The 23227-nt window shown below is 38.7% G+C and overlaps 2 protein-coding genes across 2 annotated transcripts in view; one reads left to right on the forward strand and one right to left on the reverse strand.

The window, feature by feature from the left end:
- LOC592210 (calcium-activated chloride channel regulator 4A) overlaps nucleotides 1–11933 on the forward strand; it is a 21404-nt gene extending 9471 nt beyond the window's left edge. The window contains exons 3-13 of the mRNA XM_030972549.1: nucleotides 201–484; nucleotides 1085–1324; nucleotides 2054–2278; nucleotides 4257–4398; nucleotides 5253–5416; nucleotides 6486–6716; nucleotides 7122–7250; nucleotides 7635–7782; nucleotides 8161–8322; nucleotides 8611–8829; nucleotides 9444–11933. Of these exons, the coding sequence (XP_030828409.1) occupies nucleotides 201–484; nucleotides 1085–1324; nucleotides 2054–2278; nucleotides 4257–4398; nucleotides 5253–5416; nucleotides 6486–6716; nucleotides 7122–7250; nucleotides 7635–7782; nucleotides 8161–8322; nucleotides 8611–8829; nucleotides 9444–9979 (2480 nt within the window). The 3' untranslated portion in view covers nucleotides 9980–11933. The remainder of the gene's footprint in view (nucleotides 1–200; nucleotides 485–1084; nucleotides 1325–2053; nucleotides 2279–4256; nucleotides 4399–5252; nucleotides 5417–6485; nucleotides 6717–7121; nucleotides 7251–7634; nucleotides 7783–8160; nucleotides 8323–8610; nucleotides 8830–9443) is intronic.
- On the reverse strand, nucleotides 11876–20477 carry LOC100892455. Its single transcript, XM_030972550.1, has 3 exons — nucleotides 20169–20477; nucleotides 15095–15394; nucleotides 11876–14074 (listed from the first exon to the last, which is right to left on the reverse strand). Exons 1-3 carry the CDS (start codon nucleotides 20449–20451, stop codon nucleotides 14019–14021), a joined length of 639 nt encoding a protein of 212 aa, XP_030828410.1. The 5' UTR covers nucleotides 20452–20477; the 3' UTR covers nucleotides 11876–14018.
- Nucleotides 20478–23227: the final 2750 nt, after the last annotated feature.

Here is a 23227-nt window from a genome sequence, read left to right on the forward strand (position 1 = left end):
AAAAGTGATCGTGAGACGGGATCTAAGAGGGGCATTAGAGAGAGAGAGAGAGAGAGAGAGAGAGAGAGAAGGAAGAGAGAGAGAAAGGGGGTAGAATAAGATGAGAGAATGGAACATGAGTTCATTATAGCCTTTAAGGAAAGGTAGCTTGGGTGGATCGATAGATTCATTTCTACATACGTCCTCTTTTCCTACCATAGGCAAGCTCCTGATTCACGAATGGGGTCATCTTCGATGGGGGCTCTTCGATGAATACCACACGGACGACGATGGCGTCCAGAAGTTCTATGCCGACTCCCGCGGTGAGATCGTCGCCACCCGGTGCACCGACCAGCTCAATGGAGAGGCACTCAACATCAACACATTTGCTCCTTGTCAGCGTGACCGTGATACAGGCCTCTACGAAGATGATTGCTTCTACTTCCCCGATCTCGAGGGACAAACCTCGCCGGGATCCATCATGTATGCACAGTTCCTGGACTCGGTAAGCTTCTTTTATCATACCCTTGTCACGTCGACGAGACCGATATCGATAAGACCCCGTAACACAAATTGCCAACGACAATTGCAAATGACCAAAAAAAAAAAATTGCCAATCAGTATCATAGTTTTAAATTTGCAATTGATCCCAAAATGTATGTGTTACGGTGCGCAGATCTGACCCCCCCCCCTCCAAAAAAAAATGACATTGATTACCCCTATGGTCAAGAATCGGCCTGGAATCGGTTTGGTGGTGTGACTGCAGGTATAAGGACGCCTTCTATTATCGCCATCACATGTTTCTTTTTACCTCGTTTTGTTTTATTTATTCAGACCTCGCCAATTATCATATGTTATAGGCCTACCGAAAGGGATTACACTGCATTCAAGAAGAGGGTAACAAAAAAATTAGTAGCATGAAAATACTAATAAATGCAAGAGAACGTTTCGTCGAAGAATTAAATATATCTCGTCAACCATGTCGATGAAAGTCCCCTCGTGGTCAGCATCGTTAACACACGGACGTTTAGGTTGGACGTTCCAATCCTATCGTTTTAAATCATAACTATATGCATTCATGACTTCAATTCGTTTTGCAATACAGGTGACCGGATTCTGCCACAGCGATGACGGACCAGGCTACCACAACCGCGAAGCCCCAAACAAGCACAACAAACTCTGCGACAGTCGTAGCGCCTGGGACGTCATGCTCGAGACAGACGACTTCATCGACGACAACAACCCCCCGATCGAAGAAGACTTCGACACGACGCCTACATTCAGGCTGGTGCAGGCTCGAGACAGGCGAGTCGCTCTCGTACTCGATGTCAGTGGGAGTATGGGGGTAAGTATTCACTCGAAACATTTGAAAGGTGCCCCCAGATGTTCAAAGACCCGCTGAAATATAATAATAATAATAATAATAATAATAATATGAATCCAGATATAATTTTTAATCATACTTTTGAAGGGTTCAATTTTTCGCACTCATTGAAATTTATATCTTTTAAGTCGTCTTTGTATACAAAGAACTTTTACATAAACAAATTCATTTTGCACTTTTTTTAAGCAAAGGACATTGATTGATTGATTGAATTGTTTACTATTTAAAAAAAAACATGACTTGCAGCTCAAGGCTGATATTGTCTGTTTTTACAAAGTAATTCGATCTTTACATGATAATACAATCATCAAAATACAAAAACAAAATAGCAATGGTAATATTGCCTGTGTTCTTGACACTTTCCACAGATAATTCCATCAACAGTCTGGTATGACTTGGCATTCCATGTTGTCAGACATAACATTAATGTCATGAGTATTCATTCCTTAAGCATTGATTTGTAAAGGCCCCAAAGTAATATAGCTCTGCATAACTATGAAGAACTCGATTAACAACATGGCCTGGGTGGCTTGACATAACTGATCCATGAATATTTCAAATACGACGAAAACACTCGTATTCGGTAAAGATCGGGATCCACACTCGGCAAATCTGAAAAGGGCCTTGTTTTAATAGCATTTTAGCTGTAATGTATGTTCCATTTTTTATTTATATTTTTGTTCTTTCTAGGGCAATGACAGATTGACCAAACTCAACCAGGCAGCCACTCAATATCTTCGCTACACCATCGATGACGGTAGCTTCGTCGGGATAGCGCATTTCTCCGACTATTCCCGAATCATCGAGAACTTAACCGAAATCACCGATAACAGCCGTGAGGACCTCGTCATGGGACTGCCGAGTATTGCTAATGGGCCGACTTGTATTGGGTGCGGGGTATTGGACGGAATCAAAGTGAGTATGCACTATAGGCCATCAATTAGTGATTAATTGCCCATTCCCAGTTATATACTGTAAACTTCCCGACAGCTCCCTTCAAAAACATATTTAATAATTATATATAAAACATATATTTTATGTAAAATTATTGTATGGGATGGAATCCCCGTTTTCTTCCCTTTATTTAATCATTAATCTAATGGTTTCAATAATGCTGTTCTCATAATGATAACACCATCTCATACAACCCGATTCTTATGACCCGGAAGGTGTTAATTGAGTGAGGTAGTGAAAACAAAACAAAAAATAAAACAATCCGATTCTAATGACCCGGAAGGTGTTAATTGAGTGACATTTGGATGGGTAGTGAAAAAAAACAAAAAAAACAAACAATCCGATTCTAATGACCCGGAAGGTGTTAATTGAGTGATATCTGGATGGGTAGTGAAAACAAAACAAAAAATAAAACAACCCGATTCTTATGACCCGGAATGTGTTAATTGAGTGATATTTGGATGGGTAGTTAAAAAAATAAAAAATAAATAAAAACAATCCGATTCTAATGACCCGGAAGGTGTTAATTGAGTGATATTTGGATGGGTAGTGAAAACAAAACAAAAAATAAAACAATCCGATTCTAATGACCCGGAAGGTGTTAATTGAATGATATTTGGACGGGTAGTGAAAACAGAACAAAAAATAAAACAACACGATCGCAACTACTTTCGAAAAATTAATTCAAGGACAATCTCAATACCATATTCTTTCAATAAAAATCATGTTCGGATTAAAATACGTGAAACAGGCCTACAAGGCTTTAAATTTGCCTTAAGGGTTGATTTTTCGAAAGTGGTTGCGATCTAATGAATATTCTTTGTGCATTCCGGGCAAATCCATCTCGACATCCGCTCGCCATCTTCATGCCCTTCTTTCAAATAGTTGTTCAGTCTTTTCTCCTGTGCCCTGAGGGGCATTTAGCTCCCTCAATGAGGTGATTAATGCACAGAGTTGACAAAAGACTTAACTCCGTTTCGCTGACAATCAGCCGTAGACGAAAGACTTTAAGCATGGCTGATTGTCAACGAAACGGAGTTAAGTCTGTTGTCAATTATGCTTGTTGGTACGGCAGGCAGCCAGTGAAAACGAATATTCGTTTGATAAAATTATGGAAATGCAAGCACTACTTTAAACAAACAGAACTTTGTCATTCCTTGTTTATTTTTCCTGATTGAGGTGCATTATGAAAGGGCAGAAACTCAACTTTATAGAAATGTAATGTTCTTCTTGAAATTCAGATACCATCCGCCAAATAACTTTTTGGTTTCCTCTCTTCAAATTCATTTTAATCACTTGTGCGTGAAATATGCATCATATGAGTTGCATCAAATGAAAGAGGAGGATCTAAGCTTTCCAAATATGCGTCATTTATCAATTTTAATTGTGACTAAGTTATGATAAAACATCGATAATTCTTGGGACGCACTGTATAAGGCCGATAAATTAAGTCAGTGACGCAGTCCTACGTCATAAAAAATGACGCCTGGTGTGCAACTGACATAACGGATTAAACCCTATCTGATTTCCGACATAGCAATAGAAAATGATCTCTTTCTTAAGGGAACTAATGCACTGACTATATAATTGTATCAACCTTACACTGTACGGCTTCGTCATTTGCTGACATAGAGGGCTTAGAGTGAGCAAGATTGTTGAAAACATTAGATAGCTCCGTTGATATCCTAATGCCCCTTGCAGACGAGGCGTCATTTCGAATGCGTTATTAGGGACTTTTAGATTTGCACAACGACAACGTGGATTGTTACGATCGACGTCGTTTTAATGCATTGCCTTGAATGGACGTCATACGTATCAGTCCACGCAAATCTAAAAGTCCCTATTACTTACGCTAATCGACCATTGGAGGCAATTTTATTGAATTTACCAGTACTTCAAACGTGTGTACATTAATTTTACTGGTTTGGGTTTTTGTCAGATTTTGAAGGGGGAAACGGGAATGGAGGACCCGGCAGGCGGTTATATTCTCCTTATCAGTGATGGACAACAGAACCGACAGCCATACATCGACGAAGTCTTTGACGAGGTCGAAGAAGCCGGGGTCATCGTCGATACCATAGGTAAAATGTCGACTTTCCATGTACATGAAGTTGATCGAAAAAATAAAATGTCTTCAATAATGGCCACATTCAAGATCTAATATTCAAGTTTTATTGTCCATACATAGACAATTACGCCTATAAAATTGAGGAAATTCCAAAATATGTTGCATGCAATGTACACATGTACTATACACCCCCCCCCCTAATCCTAACACTAATCAATATTTTGCAAAAAGGAGGGAAACTTGCATTCCTCTCTGATTTCTGGAGAATGTTACAATTTCAGGAGTGTAAAAAATTACGTTTTGGTTTTTGTTGTTGTGGCCTGTCATGTTTTTGTTAAATATTTTAATTCCGTGATTTTCCTTAATTTACACTGTCGCTCATATAGTTGGAATATTTTTGTTTTACCCCAATTTATGGAATATATTTTAAAAATAATTAAAAAAGAATAGATCTAGATAATAGTATACATGCTTAGATTTTATTGAATAATAATTTGCCAATGTGTGTTTTGCGTGACTGCTAAAGCATGTGTATGCTACTATGCTTATCAACTAGGGGACCTACGCCCTTAAGTCATAAATGACAGTAATGAGGATTAATGCCCCACAAAAGGGCACTAATATAGCACATCAACACGGTTTTGATCCTGGGGCCTCACACATACGAGGCCACTGCTTTGTCACTAAATAATGACTGTACACAGCGGGGGCTAGGGTAGGGGGCAGTTTCCATAAATAAAAATTTTAAAAAAATGCAATACATATACTATTTATATATTTATCGCTGTTTATATTCATGGTTGAGTGGACAACAAATTGACTCTTGAATTGATTTAATTTTATCTAAGTTTTATTGTCGAAATGCAGCTTTCAGCGATGCAGCTGATCCGAACTTGCTGGAGTTATCGGTCCGAACCAACGGACTCGGTTTCTTCTACCCTGACACCGCCACCTCGACGGCTCTCAACGACGCGTTCACCGCTACCGTCTCGACAAGACCCGGCCTCAGCACAGAGACTTTACCCATTCAGGTACAGGCCTGTAATGATAAATGGAGACCCAAAACACAAATCTGACAAACCTCGGGGGCGGATCCAGTATTATCTGAAAGGGTAGGGGTGAAATTTATTTCGAGGTAAAATGTAAAGAAAGAAAAGAAAAGGTTCTCACATAATAAAAGCGTTTCAGTTCTTAATTTCATGATCAAAAAAACAAAACAAAACAAAAATCGAAAACAAACAAACAAATAGACAAGCAAAAAAGAACACAACAACAACAACAACCACCATATTTAAGTTTTCACGCAACACAGTATTTATCGAAGAAAAAGAAGGTGTTTTTAATCTCTCAACATAGGTGCCTCGAGCTCCTTACACCAGGCGCGGATCCAGGATTTCTTAGGGGAGGGGGCCCAACTTTTTTTTTTTTTTTGCTCCCGAAAATTTGAAAATCGCGCCGGCCGAAAAGTCGCTCAGTGGGGGGGGGGGGGGGGGGGGGCGGGGGTACAGAGCACAATTTTTTTATTTTTTTTTTTTATTTATTTATTTATTTTTTTTGCTCCCGAAAATTTGAAAAACGCGCCGGCCAAAAAATCGCTCAGTGGGGGGGGGGGGGGGGGGGGGGGGGGGGGGGGGGGGGGGGGGGGGGGGGGGGGGGGGGGGGGGGGGGGGTAGTGAGCACTTTTTTTTTTTTTGATCCTCAAAAAAATTTCAATTTGCACCCCCCCCTTGAGCGCCAGGGGGGGGGGCCCAACCCCCCAAAATCGTAAAAATCACGTGATTTTACATGATTTTTTTCTCAAGGGGGTGGGCCCGGGCCCCCGGGCCCCCCCCCTGGATCCGCCACTGCCTTACACACCCCCGGACTCGCCTTTGAATCCCTTCCTAATATATGGTATTAGAAATAATCCATTTATTATATAGAAATACCTGAAAATTAACTTAAATAGTACAAAAGATAACAAGAACAAGAAAACAGCAAATATTTGAGTGTGTAATCAAGAGAAATGTATATATTCCCATGAGACCCCCCCCCCCCCTCAAAGGAGAAAATAACAAATCATCATGAAAGAAGAAGAAAAAAAAATCTTTGAATTCTCAGTTATATAGCGGGGCCCTGGAAATCCCCGCCGACGGCTCCGTAGATGACACCTTTCTCATCGATTCTACATTGGGCGTGGACACAGTACTCACCTTCTCCTGGCTCGATGACCCCATCAATGTGGTGGTCACGGACCCTACTGGCGCCGTCATCGACCGTACCGACGCTACACAGTACAACAGAGATAATACATCTCAAATCATCGCCGTGATCATCAAAGAAACGGCCAAGGTAAGGACAGTTACTCTGTTACATGGTCGCAAGTTAAACGCTCCTCAAACGTAGGGAAACACACAAGTAGGGGTAGATGCAGGCAATTAAAAAAAAAATCCATCAAAGGCGCTGCATAATTTCCAACCGTGAAACTGAACATCAGTTTAATGGTATAATTCCAAATTCATTTCATTCTCATAAAGACTTCGGGAAAACTTTCGTCAGCAACATGTTTGTTACGTAAATTACAGTTTCAAATTCATCTAACTCGGGGTTGGGGTGAGGGAGGGGAGGGATAAATGAAGAGATGGCTCCGTGCATTGTAAACCCTTAAATATTTGGAGGAGGAGCAGAAAGGTGTGGGAGAGATGGGGTGCAGAGAGAAGCGCAGAATGAACATTAATTTTGTTTTTTGAAAAACAGACAGGACTTTGGAGGTTCTCTGTGGACAGCGATTCTGACGAGAAGGAGACCGTACTGGTTACCATAGAATCCAAACCTACGTCACAAACCGATGCACCAATCACAGTCAACGCCATCGTTGGATCACAGGTATTAATCCATATTAATCACCGGCGGATCCGGGATTAAGTAAAAGGGCTGGGGGCAGACTCAATATTCAAGGGAGAACATTGTTTTATGTTTGAACCAATAAAACGAGCAAGGGCCGACTGTATCCCCTAAATCCGACACTGTACTAAATCAACATATCTCACCCCATGCACTATGAAATGAATAATCTTTTAAACCCAAGAAAAATCACCCTTCATCAATATTTAATGAATTTGACTCAGTTTATTATTAAGTTATCGACGTTGGAGATCTTATTTTAAAGTATAACATTTCTAGAATTCACTTTATACATTTGAGGAAAGTTAATTGATCGGCAGCTATTATATAACTTGACATTAGTTTGTTTCCCCTCCCCCGTTTTAGACCATAGACCACACTGTGACACCAAGCCTCGAGATTTTCGCCGAAGTTCGAAAAGGCTACCTACCTGTCGTGAATGCCGGTGTTCAGGCCGTGATAGAAAGCCCAGGGGCAGCTACCACGTATCTTCCACTTTTTGATAATGGCGCAGGTAAATGAAAGTTGTATGCATGCGGCATACAAGAAAGCAATAATTAAACGCCAGTTTAATCTGTATCGCTGCTTTCAATGTTTATACGATAGCATCACGAATGACGCCTCGTGGACAGCGGAACCAGTGCATATCAAGGAGGAAATATCTGTAAAAGTTATATATTTTTAGCAGGTGCCATTTTTTGTTAAAGTTCTAAGGAGGGTGAGGGCGCGGGGGGGGGGGGGGGGGGGCAAAAAACACAAGATTAGGGGCTCATTTTCATTTTGTCCCGGCATTTTGTAAACCATAAGTATGTCACACCAGGGGTGTTTCTGCCCCTGAAACCGCAAGTGGTAAGAAAAATACACCTAAAGCTACTTATTTTCACGTTCACAGGTGCTGACATTACCAAGAATGATGGCGTCTATTCGGCCTACTTCTTACAATTTGACAACAATGGACGATACAGCATTAAGGTACAGGTGAACAACGAAGACTCAACGGCGTCAATCAGTTCGAGATCGAAGAGGAGTTCGAGAGGTCTTCCGTTATCTCCGGGTAAGTACTCATGTGGGCGTCTCTGGGTTCACTCCAAGGGTGCGGAGAAATGTTCCGACTCTATCAATATGTCGACATGAATACTATATTTTCACTGTGGCGACAACAAAATCAATATCTATTATTGTAATCCTTTGAATGGATTATGAATAAACAAGAATAAAAACAGTAAAGTTATCTATAAATAATGCTTAAGATATGCAGAATAATCAGCAGTGCAAAATTGGTTTATTGTGAGAATTTTATGTTCCTGATTTTGCTTTTTCATGCAAACTCTTATCATCACAGATCGATACACTCCTTCTCCGGCGACATACGAGCCCGCCGAGCCTTTCGCTCGGACGGGGTCAGGCGGCGTGTTTGAGGTCGAGAATTTCGTTGCTCCCACCGGTGATGAGCTCGCTCCGTCACGAATCACCGATCTCGGTGTTATTGCTACGAGTTACGACAATGCAAGCGTGACGCTGCAGTGGACAGCGGTGGGCGATGACTACGACCAGGGCACAGGTGATTATTTCTTATTTCTTTCATATTTTTTTTTCAGGATAACTTTTTCTTCAAAAGAGTACATGTACTAAAAACATCTCCCTCCTGGAGATTTAATATTCTTTTATGTCCTATGAATATAATTTCAAGGGTCACTTTGCTATACATACATTATAGTTACATGGAAAGTAAGACTTCGATACAATCAACCAAATCGTATAATGTGTTATATTTTGTTGATAAACATACATATTGATTCCAATGATGTTTGTAATTGTGAAACAATTACATGGACATAATATTTGGCATACGGATACATCTATATAGGATAAAAATCGACAGCGCTCCAACCTACAGTATAGGCTTAGCCTATATAGCTAGGCTACCAAGAGATTACGGAAGTTTAATGTTAAAGTTTGGTCTCCTTTTCTAACAAATTTGGATCCGCCTCTGTTGTGTTCACACATACATTACTACGGATTAGAGCAACTCTTTTTATCGTCTTTCTGCACCATATCAGAGCCAACTCAGAACACCTCAAACAAACAACCAACCAACCACAACACAACTCAAACACCAACACCACTACATCTAATAATCGTATCACCTTGCTTTTCCTCAATCAATTCCTTAAGCTTCTTACTACGACCTCCGCTACGCAACAACATTCGACAGCCTACGAGAAAACTTCACCACCAGCGACCCGTTCATGGATCACCAGATCATAGCGGGCAATCTCTCTACGGTTGGGACGTCGGGTGTCGTTGAGTCGCTGGTCGTAGAATTACCTGCACGAGGGGATAAAGTGGTGTACTTCTTTGGCATCGTTGCAATAGACGAAGCAGGGAATGCGGGAGATCTTTCCAACTTGGTGTCGGCCTCCCTGGAATATGTGGCGCCGATAACTACGGAGTCTATGATGACGACGGACCCTGAAGCGACCACGGCTAACCCAGTGGAGCCGAATTCCGGTCTCGAACCATGGGTGATAGGCGTGATCACGGCAGCTTCCGTCGTACTCGCCATCGCCGTCGGTCTGGTAGTCGTCATGGTATGCAAGATGAGCTCCTCGTCAAAGAAGAAAGTGGATACTAACTACAACGGAGCTTCATACAACGAGCATGCAACCAAATCAGTCTCGGAGTACGATAACAACGCCTACTTGGCATAGATATATTTCACATTGTATTTATGACTTGTAAGCGTATGATTCATACATTCCATTTCTTGTAGACACCCGATATAGTTGTAAGTTCATAGAGTATTGTATGTATTGTCATTCTTTTCACAAAATAAATTCATTGAAGTAAAATATCAACGTAATCTAAATTATCTGAGAAATTTGTGTTGTTGTTAATATCTTCGTCGCATTATAAATGAGTTTGATTTTAATGTGGACCCTGCTAAAATCAACCTTTATCTGCTTGTACTTATGATGTACGTTACAAAATATACTAAGAAAAACAAACAAAACATGCCACCAAATCAACTTCAACATCATAAGATCTATAGAGCCAGAGATATTTTATTCAAAAAGTATTTTATTTATCATTTTGAAGAAGAAAACAAAAATCGATAACCGTGATGTTTAATAAAATAAGCTTGGGTGCAAGATAGGGAAAGGTGGGGCGATGACAAATATACATCAGAGAGGTACTCATGTGGAGTGGGGAGGTAAGATCTACAAACAATATCTGAAGCAATTAATGTTGGACGTTTTTGTCAGTATATTGTTGAGATTTATAATCGTATAGAACCTGTAGAATATTGTTTTGGTTTAAAGATTTTCGTAGCAAAAATCGTTTCATATTTTAACCACGACTCTATTCACAGATAGTCATACAAAAAGTTCTGTACCTGAAAAGTACTGTATACCTGTCTTGAGCTTCCATATTCTTGTTACGATATTTCCATACAGTAAAAGTACATGTGATGACTAATAATTGGATACTAATATGTGTTTTAAAAATGCCCCGTTTACTTTTGCACGCATTTTGTTCCTGCACTGCCCCGCAGTACAATATAAAAAGGTCATGAAATTTATCCTGATGTATAGAATACATTAATATAATATCCAGGTATTTTGTTTTACGCTGTGGTCGAAAATGATAAACATGATTCGTAAAGAGAATAGAAAATCATGAGATCATTAAATTATTATTTCCTGTGTATTCTTTTGAGCGTAAATTAACGGGCGAAGTTGTAACAAAATATTTGATATCAAGAATGAAATACTTCAACGTATAAAGGTATTGCAGTTTAACTTATTTTGTAAGTGTGGCTCATATGGCTGTCATCATTTGCTTTGTGACCAGTTACATTTTCCCCCTATATTAAAACACATGATTTGAAGAGGTAGACTTTGTGCTCTAAGAAAAAAATCAAATATAAACCTTACGAAAGCTTATGCACAACGTAAACATTGCTTCACTTAGCTTGTATACAGTACTGACGATCTGAATATTATAGGGCGGATCTAGGATTTTGTAAATGGTTGCAATCATTTCCAAAATTCCAAACAAGAAAAAAAAGGGGGGAGGGGTGGGTTCCGGACCTCTGTGATCTCGTCCCCCCACTCCCCTCCCCAGATCCACCCCTGTTATAAATCTGGAATGACTTTGAACCTGGTGGAAGCTTGATGGAAGCACAGGAACTTTTTGTATAATGAAGTAAGAGCACAATGCACCGTATACTATGTCTTCATCCATTAGTAAGTCTATAAAGTACTGTTTTTAACTGCGCAAAAAGAACGATAAGTACAATTATCATGGAAAAAAACATTCGAAATTGAAATAAAACTGTCTAAAGATTGAAGTAAACATGGAAACAAAATACATAAATAAAAATAAAACCTGTAGAAATGTAAAATATTTAAATTATTATTCAATCTTATCTACTTGAAAATTAGAAATCACGTCATTAATGAAGAGCCGTTCACGTCGAGCTTATGTACACCTATGATTGACTGTTTTAATGTATCATTGCTTTCTTAACTAAACGTATCGTATAGTATACTACCCGAGTTCTGAACTGGTTATACCAGCAGCTCTCAATGTCTCTAATTATATATTAGCTGTCGAAATTTTGACTGATAAGAAGTAGAAAATAGAGTTAGTTCACATAATTATTATTATTATTTATTATTATAATAAAACGGAAACTCATATTATTCAGCTGAAAGACGCATCGGCACTTCATCACAGTTGACGAGTAGATTTTTTAAAAGTAGATTTTACGACATTCTAACAATGAAACAATATTCACAAAGTAACGCTTTGAATATTTGGATGTGTTTTTCGCTTTTCTCTTTTCGCTTTATTGTGTTGTGTTTCTGATTTTTACTCTTTTGTTGTTCAAAATAAAGACCATAATGTGCGTGTGTATCGCAGAACATAACAGCACATAATCTAGAATCACATTTGTCATTTCGACATGTTCCTTTTCTTTGGTATATACGAGGGCATCGTTTCACGAAACCGTCATAGATATAAGTTCGCCGACACCCTATTGAACTTACATCTCAGTGCATGGGATGTCGACGGACTTGTATCTACGACGGTTTTGTACAATAATGCCCAGGTGTTTATAAGATTGTTGTCGCAAGAGTAAGATGTTGTTAAAAGCAAAGTGTGATGCATATTCAATATCACCTTGTTGTTATGTTATTTGCCGAATAGCGACATCCTATTGATGTTTAAAAGTTGCTTTTATAATTATTTTTTGTAGCATAAAACATGTTTGACGAAATTTTGCACTCCTCAACATCCACATAATTTACGTTTCTTAGGGTGTACATTGTTTTTAGCTTGTGATTTATTTTCTATCAAAATTGGCCGAAACGAGTAGTTTAATTATAAATAAATGTAAAAAAAGCTGTCAATATTTCCAATTCACAGTAAAAAAGTTTTTAAAAAAAGTTAACAATCACTACACGTGTATGATTATACCAACACCTACAATATAACACACTCTGTTGGGCGTGCCGTTCTATATAACACGGATTGTTCTGCCCAAAGTAAAAGGGAAATTCAACTATACTATACCAAAGTGTTTTTAAAGAAAGCAGAACATCAAAGAAGCAGATTGATGAAAGTTTGAAAGAAACCGGACAGAAAATTAGAAAGTTATGACATATTGAAGAAAGTTGTAATCACGAAACATTATGGAAAGGCCAAATTGGTTAAATCGGTGATGTGACTGTGATGTTAATAATTATACGGTAGTGCCGGAAAACTCCCCCACTTTTTACAACCCTCAAAATGACTAGAAGTACATTTTATTTGCTCAAAATGTTTTACTCAGGACGATCTTTCCTTTTTAGAAGTAGACCCATAACAATAAGCTATCCATTATATATTTTAAGTAGTGTCGTGAAAGAGGAAGCTCTTAGTACATGAAGAAGATAACCACAAATTAGTATTTTGAAACAAAACAAACAGGCCATCGTCTGGCAAACTTGGAATACGCATATAGAGATGTAATGATCACATATTTCAAACATTCATAACTTTCTCATTTTTTGTCAAATTTGTTTCAAACTTTTGCCATTCTGTTTTTTCTTTGTTCTGCTTTAACGGAATGAAGTTGCTGGTATCTCTTTGCGGGTTGGAAAGCTGGTTTCTCTTGGTTCAGATATGCGCTGGTAAACCGCGGCGTTTTTTAAAATGTTAATGATGACGTAAGTGCAATACGCGTTTCTGTATGTTATATCACATAGCTCGATTTAGTTTAGTTTAAATTAGTTTAGTTTATTGAAATTTAACGACCTTCATGGGGTATGGGAGTAGAATATACAGAGATTTGAAATTGTTAATTTTATATACACCAAACAAAATGGTAATACACGAATATAATATTTTTACAAACTTTTTAAAATAATTATAAAAGGTTATAAGTTGGTTGGGTGGCTGGTCTGTTTTACCTGACTGCTAAGAGATCACGTGCATGCTTGTAAGTAAACAACCAGGAGACCGACGGCTTGAAGTCCTCTGCGAGGGACTTGGCAATGAGGGTTAATGCCTTGCCAAAGGGCACTAGCGCGTCACTTGTAATAAAAATAATGATAACAGTTATAAATTAATGGACATTAATTTTGTTGTGCGCAGATGACATTTATTTAGATGTAAAAAAATGGGGCGGATTTTAGTTTTCGTTTTGATTTATATTTGCGGCGGTTTACCAAGTCATATCTGAACTAATCATATACGTGTTTAGAGACAAGCTTCTGATTCTTTGATGGCGCTATTGGTTGAGCTTGTAACCTCATCTGTGAAATGAAAAGAGAAACACACTATTAAATAAAGTCGGAATAACTTCATCTTACCTCTGTCCATTAAAAGAATCTGAGAATTTTATTAATTTGATATAGATAAAAAATCTAAATCTTCTCCCAACATTATTGATCAGTAAACATGTGTCGATAAACTCATCTGTCAAGAATAAATCAGATTGTCAGAATCATTTCATGAACACAGGTAAGAAAAATGATGATAAATTTGTAATTATGTATAAGACAACTATCAACATGCATGAACACATAATAGAATTGGTTACTGGAAGAATAATATGAGCAGAAATCGAATCTGGGACGATCATAATAAATGATTGTTCTCGATTACATCCCAGTCATACCAATGAGACCAATGAGACCTATGGGCCATTTTCTCGAAACCGTCGTTATTCTAAGTTCATGAACATCCCATTGAAATGCGTGTTAGTTCAACAATACGCTTTTCTTTGGGATGTCCAAGAACTTAGACTGATGGTGGTTTCGAGAAGCCTGCCCTAGTTAGATTTTGTCGATATTTGGACTTTGTTTGGAGTTAGTCCGTTAGCACAAATTGGCGTAACGACCTGGTACTAAATCTACTCATCCTGATGAGACCATCACCATAAATAAATAAACAAACGAACAAACGCCTAATATCACCACTTATGGTAATAGCTTATGCATGTAGTGCTTAACATAATAACTCAATCAGACATCACTGGGGATGAAATTAGCCTAAAGTCTAAAAATAGCTTACATCCATGATAAAGCATAGGATGTAATGTTTTGTAATGGGATCTTTGCATTTATGGTGGAATAGTTTTCTAACGAAAAAAGATTGAAAAGCAAAAGGACATTTATTTTAAGATGCTGTTATTATTTTCTAATTTTTGTCTCGTCCCTGCCACTTCTTCCCTCCGCATTACATATTGGTATTATACTGATCTGCAAATTCAATCTTTATTACATGTACATGGAATATCCTGATTTTTGTCCTGAAATTTATCAGAAATTTACCTTCAAGTTTATCCATCAGTTCTACTTGTTTTACCAGTCCATGTTTCATCAGGATTGCTCTCAGTTTGGTATATTCTTCGGTACTTGCTCCGTTCTCGTTTCTCCACCGAATCATACACTTGAACAGGGCGTCAGCGTACGATGGTGCAGTAAGCCCAATATGGTACTGGACTTTTGCGGCGTTTTTCAATAGTCGTGTGCCCAACTTGGTGTAATAAGACAGACAGTCTATCTTTTCGACCAAATCGTACAGGAATTTATCGTTACTCAAACAGTTTGTGCTCCCATCCTTCTGCCGTTCTGAAAAAAAAGAATAACGAATTTAATGATTATATGTAAAGACACATAATGGCACCGAAAGAAGACTGTAGCTCAGCTCTGCATCATCATCATCATCATCAACAACTTCAGGTGGCGCTGTAAAGCGCTGCTGTGGCCTTCACGAGAGCACGCAATGCAAAGTGACCTGCCATTTGTGTTGCACCTTTCATTCCTTGTCCAGACACTTTATTGATATCATCAGTCCAAGATATTGGTGGACGACCTCTACCCCGTTTTCCTTCGACTGCTCCTTGCAGTATTTGATGCTCAATACCTTCAGATCTCCTAACGATGTGCCCAAAATAGTTAAGTTTTCTTTCTATGATTCCCCTTCTGATGGTCAAGTCTGTTCCAATCTTTTCCAGGACCCACACATTTGTCTTTTTATCTTTCCATGACACCTGCAACAGCCTCCTGTAGCACCACATTTCAAAGGCATCAACTCTCTTTCTGTTATTCTTTGTCATGGCCCAGGACGCACTTCAGTAAGTAGCAACAAAGAAAGAAGTTGCTTGAAGCAGACGGACCTTCAGACTGAGAGATAGGCCTCGGCTCTTCCAGATATTCTGTACTGTTGATCTGCATGCATGAATCAAAATGCTTGCTTATGCCCTCAGTCATATTTAACCCGGCCTCGGGCGATGGTACCCGATTTTGGGGCATCGTGCGAGGGCGGAAAAAAAAATCTCCACCCCCCCCCCCCCCCCCCCCCCCCCCCGCATTCATGTCCCCAAAATCTCCGGTAAAGGGGTACCTTTCACACAACAAAGTCCGGCTCGTAATACACGCAAAATCGGTTATTCTCGGTTTCTTTTTTCTGGGATACACTGTATATAAACCCCTCAAAGTTTGGAAACTCGAATTTCATTGATTGTATCTCTCGTGTCATGGCATAATCATCGCTTTGTTCGGTTTCATTAGATGATGTATTTATTTTGCTTTGAAATGATATCATATTGTATAGTATGTTTGTAAGTTTGCCATGGAGTGAGCAGTACATCAGAATACGGGGCAAGGTAAAGAGTGAAAAGTTACAAAATGCACTGGTAAGCACTGGTATTGTTTGCAAAGCAGCCTTTTTTCTTTGACATAAGAGCTAGAGTGTGATTTTGGTAAATGACACTGCCTTTTGTTCCCAACTGATAATCCATGAATGTCAAAATCTAAAAAAATCCGAAAATGAAATGAAATATTATGCACTATGGTGACATGTCGGGCAATATTCGCTACAGTTTTTCGTCATTAACTTTCCTAAGCATGATATGCCTCTCTCTCTCTCTCTCTCTCTCCATATATATATATATATATATATATAGCGGGTTGACAAAATGTTCAACAGGCCTGAATAGTGAATAGGCAACTGGAAGCTGGTGTTTTCCAAAAAGATGTTCTAGCATTTTAAAATACTCGGTTTTTTCTTAATATTTTTTGTCTTCTTCAAACAGAGTTGAACTCATGTGAAATGAAGGGTTTTGCATCTTTGTTTAAACGATAAGGCATCATGATTGTTTTAGTGCTTGCATGTTTTTTGGACTTCATTTACGTTTGTTTCAGTGCATGCACGGTGTGTACCTGTATGTTGTTCATGGAAGGTCAACTGGAAGCAAAGCAGCCCTACACACTCTTCAAAGAAGTATTGCACAGTCGAAAGAGAGCCGTGTATTTTGCAACTTTACACTTTTTTAATTGCCGTTATTTGATTGTACTGTACGTTCCAGGGGCGGCCGAGCGACTCCCAAAGTGTGGGGGGCACCAATAAAAAAGGGCACTTTCTGGAGAAAAAAGGGCACCTACAAAGGGAAATCTCAAAGCGAAAATATACAATTTTTTTGACATTGGTATATACCCCTACATTGTGAATACAATTATCAGGGATGATTCTTTTCACTTGATACACCATACAACATATTGCTTAAGCATCATGCTTTGCAGTTGGGTTTGATTGTTTAAAACATTGTTTGCGAGCGAGCGAGTAAAGATTTTAAGATGTGTGAGGTCGCAGTGCGAAAAATTACATCTTATAAGGAGGAAAAAAACCCAATCCTAATGGGGTTATAAGCACATTCTCATAACGGAAGACTGAAAAGACCTTTGATAGTATCATAAGTATATCATCTATAGATGCGTGCGAGCGTATCGAGCTAGCTTTTGGGGGAAATTGCTCTCAGTCGCTTGAAATTAGCTAGGGCGCGTTTAATGATGAAAGGAAAATGGGACATTTATCAGGAAAGAAAAGGAGCATGTGCCAAGGTACAAAGAGTAATTATCAGAGGTAAAAATGGGGTACTTCTTACACCCTCAAAAAAGAGGCAATCACCAAGAATGGAAAAAGTCAGTCATCAGAATAGGAAATGGGCATTTGTCGACGGAAAAGGGGCCCCCATCAGATTTTGATAGGGGCATTTATAAGATATTATTATATATTGTTAAAAGGGAAATTATCAGAGGTGAAAAGAGGCACTTATCGCACCTGAAAAGAGGCGTTGAACAGATATGAAAAGGGGCATTTATGTGAATGAAAAAGGGGCACTTGTAATAAAGGAAAATATGCAATAGTTAGGAGAAAATGGGCACCGATCAGATTTTAAAGGGGCATTTATCGGAGGTGAAGGGGCACTTATGAGAAGGGGAAGGGGATCTTTTTTCTTAATCGGGCAATTATCATTAGGAAAAGCGGCACTTATTAGAAAGGGCACATGTGAAAATATAAGGTGCGCTTATCCGAATTAAAATGGGGGTAGTTATTAAAAGGGGAAGAGGCACTTCTTTCAAAGGAAAAGGATCACTTGTCAAAGTAAAAGAGGCACGTACCTCTCAGATTTAAATAGTAAAATTATCAGAGGTGAAGGGGGCACTTATCAAAAGTAAAAAAAAAAGGCACTTCTCGTACCTAACTAGGGGCACTTACTAGAGATTAAAAAGGCACTGACGAGAATAGAAAATGGACACTAATTGCAAAGGAAAATAGGAACTTGTCGAAGGAAAAGGAGCACGCTGTCCAAATAAAAGGGGCACTTATCAGAGCTGAAAAGGGGAAGGGGCACTTTTACAAAGTAAAAGGGGCTCTATTCCTGTGTAAAAAGGGGCAATTCTTAAAAAGTTTAAGGGGCACTTTTCCTATGTAAAAGGGGGCACTTTTGGGGTGCTTGAAAAAGTGGGGAGGGGGGACTGTACCCCCTTGTCCCCCCCCCCCTCCGGAGGGCCGCCTCTGGTAAGTTCCATGAATACACAATCATAACAATATCTCCTCTCGTCGCCTATATTAAAACGCTCTTCACATCCAGAGCCATCTTTTTAAAGGTAAAGACCAGTTATGGTCATGCGATTGCATTGTGAAAGAAACGTTGTGGAATCGATCAGAAAAGGTTGATCATCTAGCATCTAGCATCTGCAAGGTTCTGGAATCATCAAAATGATAAGAAATTTTGCCCATTCTTCGTAAAGTTACAAGCACTATACACAGAAAGATGTATATGGGACTACCCTATATCTCTCACAGACCATGAGAGAAACAAATTGAACAAATATATGAATTAGTAGGCGGTTTCCCGGCAAATCATGTATTAGTCAAAACATATTCTTTCACATGATTGGTAATGAGAGCTTCCATTTCACTTTTTGAAATTGGGGCGTTTCCAATACTGGTCTTTACCTTTAACACTCCACTCTGTCGTGAGCGACAATTCACGGTTGTTCGACTGCTTAATTCACCTTGAATATTTGAACTCATACTAGAAAGATCAAGTGAACAAAACAATGTCTATATGCTTATGTTTCCACTTGCATTTTCATTTATTAAATTGCTATTCTTGTATTTCTTCTTCAATGTGCAATATCAAAGCAAAACTGAACCAGAGAAAATAATGATTCATTAATGTGGAGTAACCTACTTATACGTGTTGATATTTGGTTTTGTCCATGTTATCATTACAACTTTACTATCAATATATTTTTCCATTCAAGTTTTATTCATGTTTAATTTTCAGGTACGTATGTGAAATACCTTGTTTGAGCTAAATGAGCAAATTGAAGAGTAAATATAACCACAGTCACTTTTGCAATCTGCTTGTTAGGGGACGTTAACTCATATACCTGAATGCATAGTTAACACCCTAATGATGATTAATCCATGACAAAAGAGATATAATCGATCATACAATTTTGAAATGATTTTTCAACTGTTTTTGTATTGGGAAAGATATAATTATTCAATTGATTTATATCATGGTATGATTATATATGTATTTTAACTTTTTTAATATTATACAATTTATGTACCTAGATTGTATATTATTTTATACTGTGTTGAAAAATGCAGAAATAAAATCAATCAAACAAAGTTTCCAAACTTTTTTGAGATGCTTATAATAATGTTGTTATAAAATTAGGAGTCTGCTTCCGAATACTTCGGAAAATATGGCAAGTCGAAAATATATAAATAATTCAGTTAAACGTCTGAAACTGCAAATGTTCTCTATTCTCTGAGATTATTAGCTAGTCTACTAATGACTAAGATTTTTTTGTTTGTATCATTATTAAATTTGTTCCAACGGGACCAACGTTGACTAGCTTTTTTGTTGTTGTTTTGGTAATACATTTTGGTAATTGATACAGGAAATAAATTAAGGAATAACAAAAGAAATAATAACAAGGGGGGAGAAAAACAGACAGGGAAAAGGCTGAAGAAAAGTAAGAAAGAATTTTTAAAAGTGTCAAAAATCATTTAGTTAAAAGGGAAATGAACAACATTTACCTTTCTTAAGAAGGGCCAGTGCATCCTCTAGCCCAAGTTCCTCAAAAATCTCCATCAATGTTTCCTCGCACCCCGTGCCCTGTTCGTTACGCCATGTATACAAACACTGAAACATGGCGTCTTCAAAGTGTGGTATTGGTTTCCCCAACACATTGGAAACATCCGCTGCGTTTCCTAAAAGATCGAGACCGAGGCGGACATAGTATATGACTGCATCGATGCTTTCACTCACTTTGTTAATGAGTGAATCGTCGTCGAGTACTTTCGAGTACGTTGGTGCCATGCTGGAAGCAAGTTAGTCCTACTTTTCTGGAAAGAAATGCATTATTGATAACTTTTATTATAAACGAAGAACGAAAAAACGTATAGAGGTAATAAGTTAGACGTTCATTCGGTCAAGCAGGGGCGGAGGGAGCCGGGGGGGGGGGGGGGGGTGCTCACCAATCCACCCACTTATTCGGCCGGTCGGCTGAGTCGTCGCTAAATATTTTCTCACGAATTGGGCCGCCGGCTGGATCCGCCCCTGCGGTCAATGCATTGAGGGCTGTCATTTCACACCAGATTGCAATTCAATATGTTTAAATATAAAGAAAACAAAAGTTGACAAGTGAATTTTACATGAAAACGATAACATTAAATTCATGACATCAGCTTTGATTTTTGGAAACGCAGTGTTACTTCACACTATTCTGCAGGTGGCCGCAATGACTGTTCAGCGCTCGTTTCAGAACACGAGGTTCTGGACTCGGCTTACCTGTAAAAAAGCAGGGGAATTCCCCGGCCCTTGCTTTGTTGTTCGGAACTTTTTATGATACTGCATATATTATTCTGTATGAAACAACACATTCCGGGAATACATAATATACACGCAGATCTGTCACTTAAATTAATAACTCTGATAACAATTTGACTATATAGAACATTAATCTGCAATTTAAAAGACAATGTCTGATTGACTCACCAGTGAATCGGAGCAACAACGAGTAATACACCATGAATCTAACACAAACGATATACCAAAGATAGTAAAAACATATTTATGTATTCACGAGTGGAAATCCCCCGGGAAATCCCCATTTCGTTTCAATTCCTCGAAACGGTCTGTCGCTCAAACGTTAGCGTGTGTTTGTTTAAAGAAGTCATCAAGAGAACATGGGCGGATCTGGGGGGGGGGGGGGTTCGGCGGTTTACCCCCCCCCCCCCTTGGCAAAAAGCTGGATCCGCCCCTGGAGAATCAAGCTGATCCGATGCTCATATATTAAATTATTTTTGTTGAAGTCAATATATAGCTATAGGTCGGAAACGTTTAAGTATTACCACAACAAGCTTCTAATTTCCTAATTCCCATAGGCTTCATACAGGGATTACCTGGTTCCCGTGACGATGACAGACTGATAATATTTTATTCTACAAGACCCAGTGGCGTATTGAGCACTTCAAAACTTTTTTGGGAGGGGGGGGGGGGGCAGAAAAAACATCCGCGTCACAAAAAAGGATAACTTACAAAAAAAAACTGAGAAAAAACCCTGGGAAATCATGTCAATTCAAGCTTTCGACAACGTTTGTAAATCACTGATGTCAATTTAGAAACGAACCACGTTTGATTTTTTTTTGGGGGGGGGGGTGGGGTGGGGATGGGGGCAACTGCCTCCCCAAAATACGTCTTTTACAATGCTTGTAATGTAATTCAATTTACTTTTTGAAATAATCTCCGGAAAAGCAACCTCATGTCGTAATATACCATAACATTGAGCTAAAATCGCCAAAGTTGGGACTCAAGTTGGCCATGGTTACTCTTGTTGGATAATGTTAGTACATGCACAGCTGACTCGTGTAAGTATGACCGTTTAATTCGCTTGTATATGAAAAGTGTTAATACGGACCTCTGAAGATGATTAAAAACTTTAAGACCCATTCCAATTACACTAATAATATAACAATTATAATTTTGTTTTCTCAGGGAAGTCTGATGAGGACCCTGCATGCAATTACCATTGCCCTAGCAATTGCCAGGTACCCATTTCCCGGATCCATTTACACCTGGGTGGAGAGTACGTGGCAAATATGAATTGATATCTTGCCCCAAGGACGTTATAGGGCCGGGCTGAATTCGAACCCTCAACCCTTGGATTGAGAGCCAAGTGAATTTAAACTCCTAGTATATACCACGACACCTCTAAATTTATTCAGGTAGCGCATCAATATCAATAATTATAATGATAATATCATAGTAATAATAATTATGATGATGATAATAATACTGATTATGTTTGAAGGTTTGCATGGTGGTATGAATAATCACGGTAGAGGTTTACGGTACACCATGTGTAAAGTCCTAGAAGGACTAAGGAAAGTGGATAGAAAATAGAAGTGAAAATAGAAAAGGCGAGAAAGTGGAGATTGGAAGGAAGAGTATCTTTCAGAAGTGAGTATAGTCCTGAAAAGGACTGTAAACCAGAAAGTTGTAGATAGGATGAGAGGTTTGAGTAAAAGACTGGATTGAGTTGGAGAGTTGAGTAGAGTTGCAGAGCAGGAGCAGGAGAGTAGACTCGACGTTTCGGACAGGTTGACTGTCCGTCTTCAGGAGTGAGATACTGATTATGTTGATGATGACGATGATGACTATTCCTAATAATAATAACAATACTGATAATAATAATAATGATAATAAAAAAAAAAGAGTTTTGAATATTTATAGAAAACTTAGGATGACAATGAATGGCGACTTTCAATAAATCCCAATGTCTGAGAGCGGGAAGGGTAAACATCGATGAAATTTGGCATTCTTGAAGACCTATCGATCGGTTCCACCCATTCGTTTAAAGATTCATTATAATTGTTCCGTTTTCAATTATAGTAACATGACCAAAAGTAATCATCATAATATGTGAACTTCAATGGAAGTTTATACATATCAAATAAAAAGAAGGGGGACCTTCAACTCCACCCCCTCCCCCATGCACGTGCTCAATGTAGATAGGGAAATTAAATCATTATGTTCTAAATCGGAATCCAAAGCTTGCGAGGTCTAGGCTATATATGGACAATGTGGATTATGG

Source organism: Strongylocentrotus purpuratus, unplaced genomic scaffold (genome assembly GCF_000002235.5).
Source record: "Strongylocentrotus purpuratus isolate Spur 01 unplaced genomic scaffold, Spur_5.0 spur5_scaffold_6, whole genome shotgun sequence".
NCBI lineage: Eukaryota > Metazoa > Echinodermata > Echinoidea > Camarodonta > Strongylocentrotidae > Strongylocentrotus > Strongylocentrotus purpuratus.

Bases quoted from the DNA above. Each gene is read 5' to 3' on its own strand.
- LOC100892455 (XM_030972550.1), bottom strand. From the start codon at position 20,451: ATGGCACCAACGTACTCGAAAGTACTCGACGACGATTCACTCATTAAC. The intron at 15,395-20,168 runs GTAAATGTTGTT...CTTTTTTTTCAG, and splicing joins ACTGGCCCTTCTTAAGAAAG to AACGGCAGAAGGATGGGAGC. The intron at 14,075-15,094 runs GTAAATTTCTGA...TTCATTTCACAG, and splicing joins ACTGATGGATAAACTTGAAG to ATGAGGTTACAAGCTCAACC.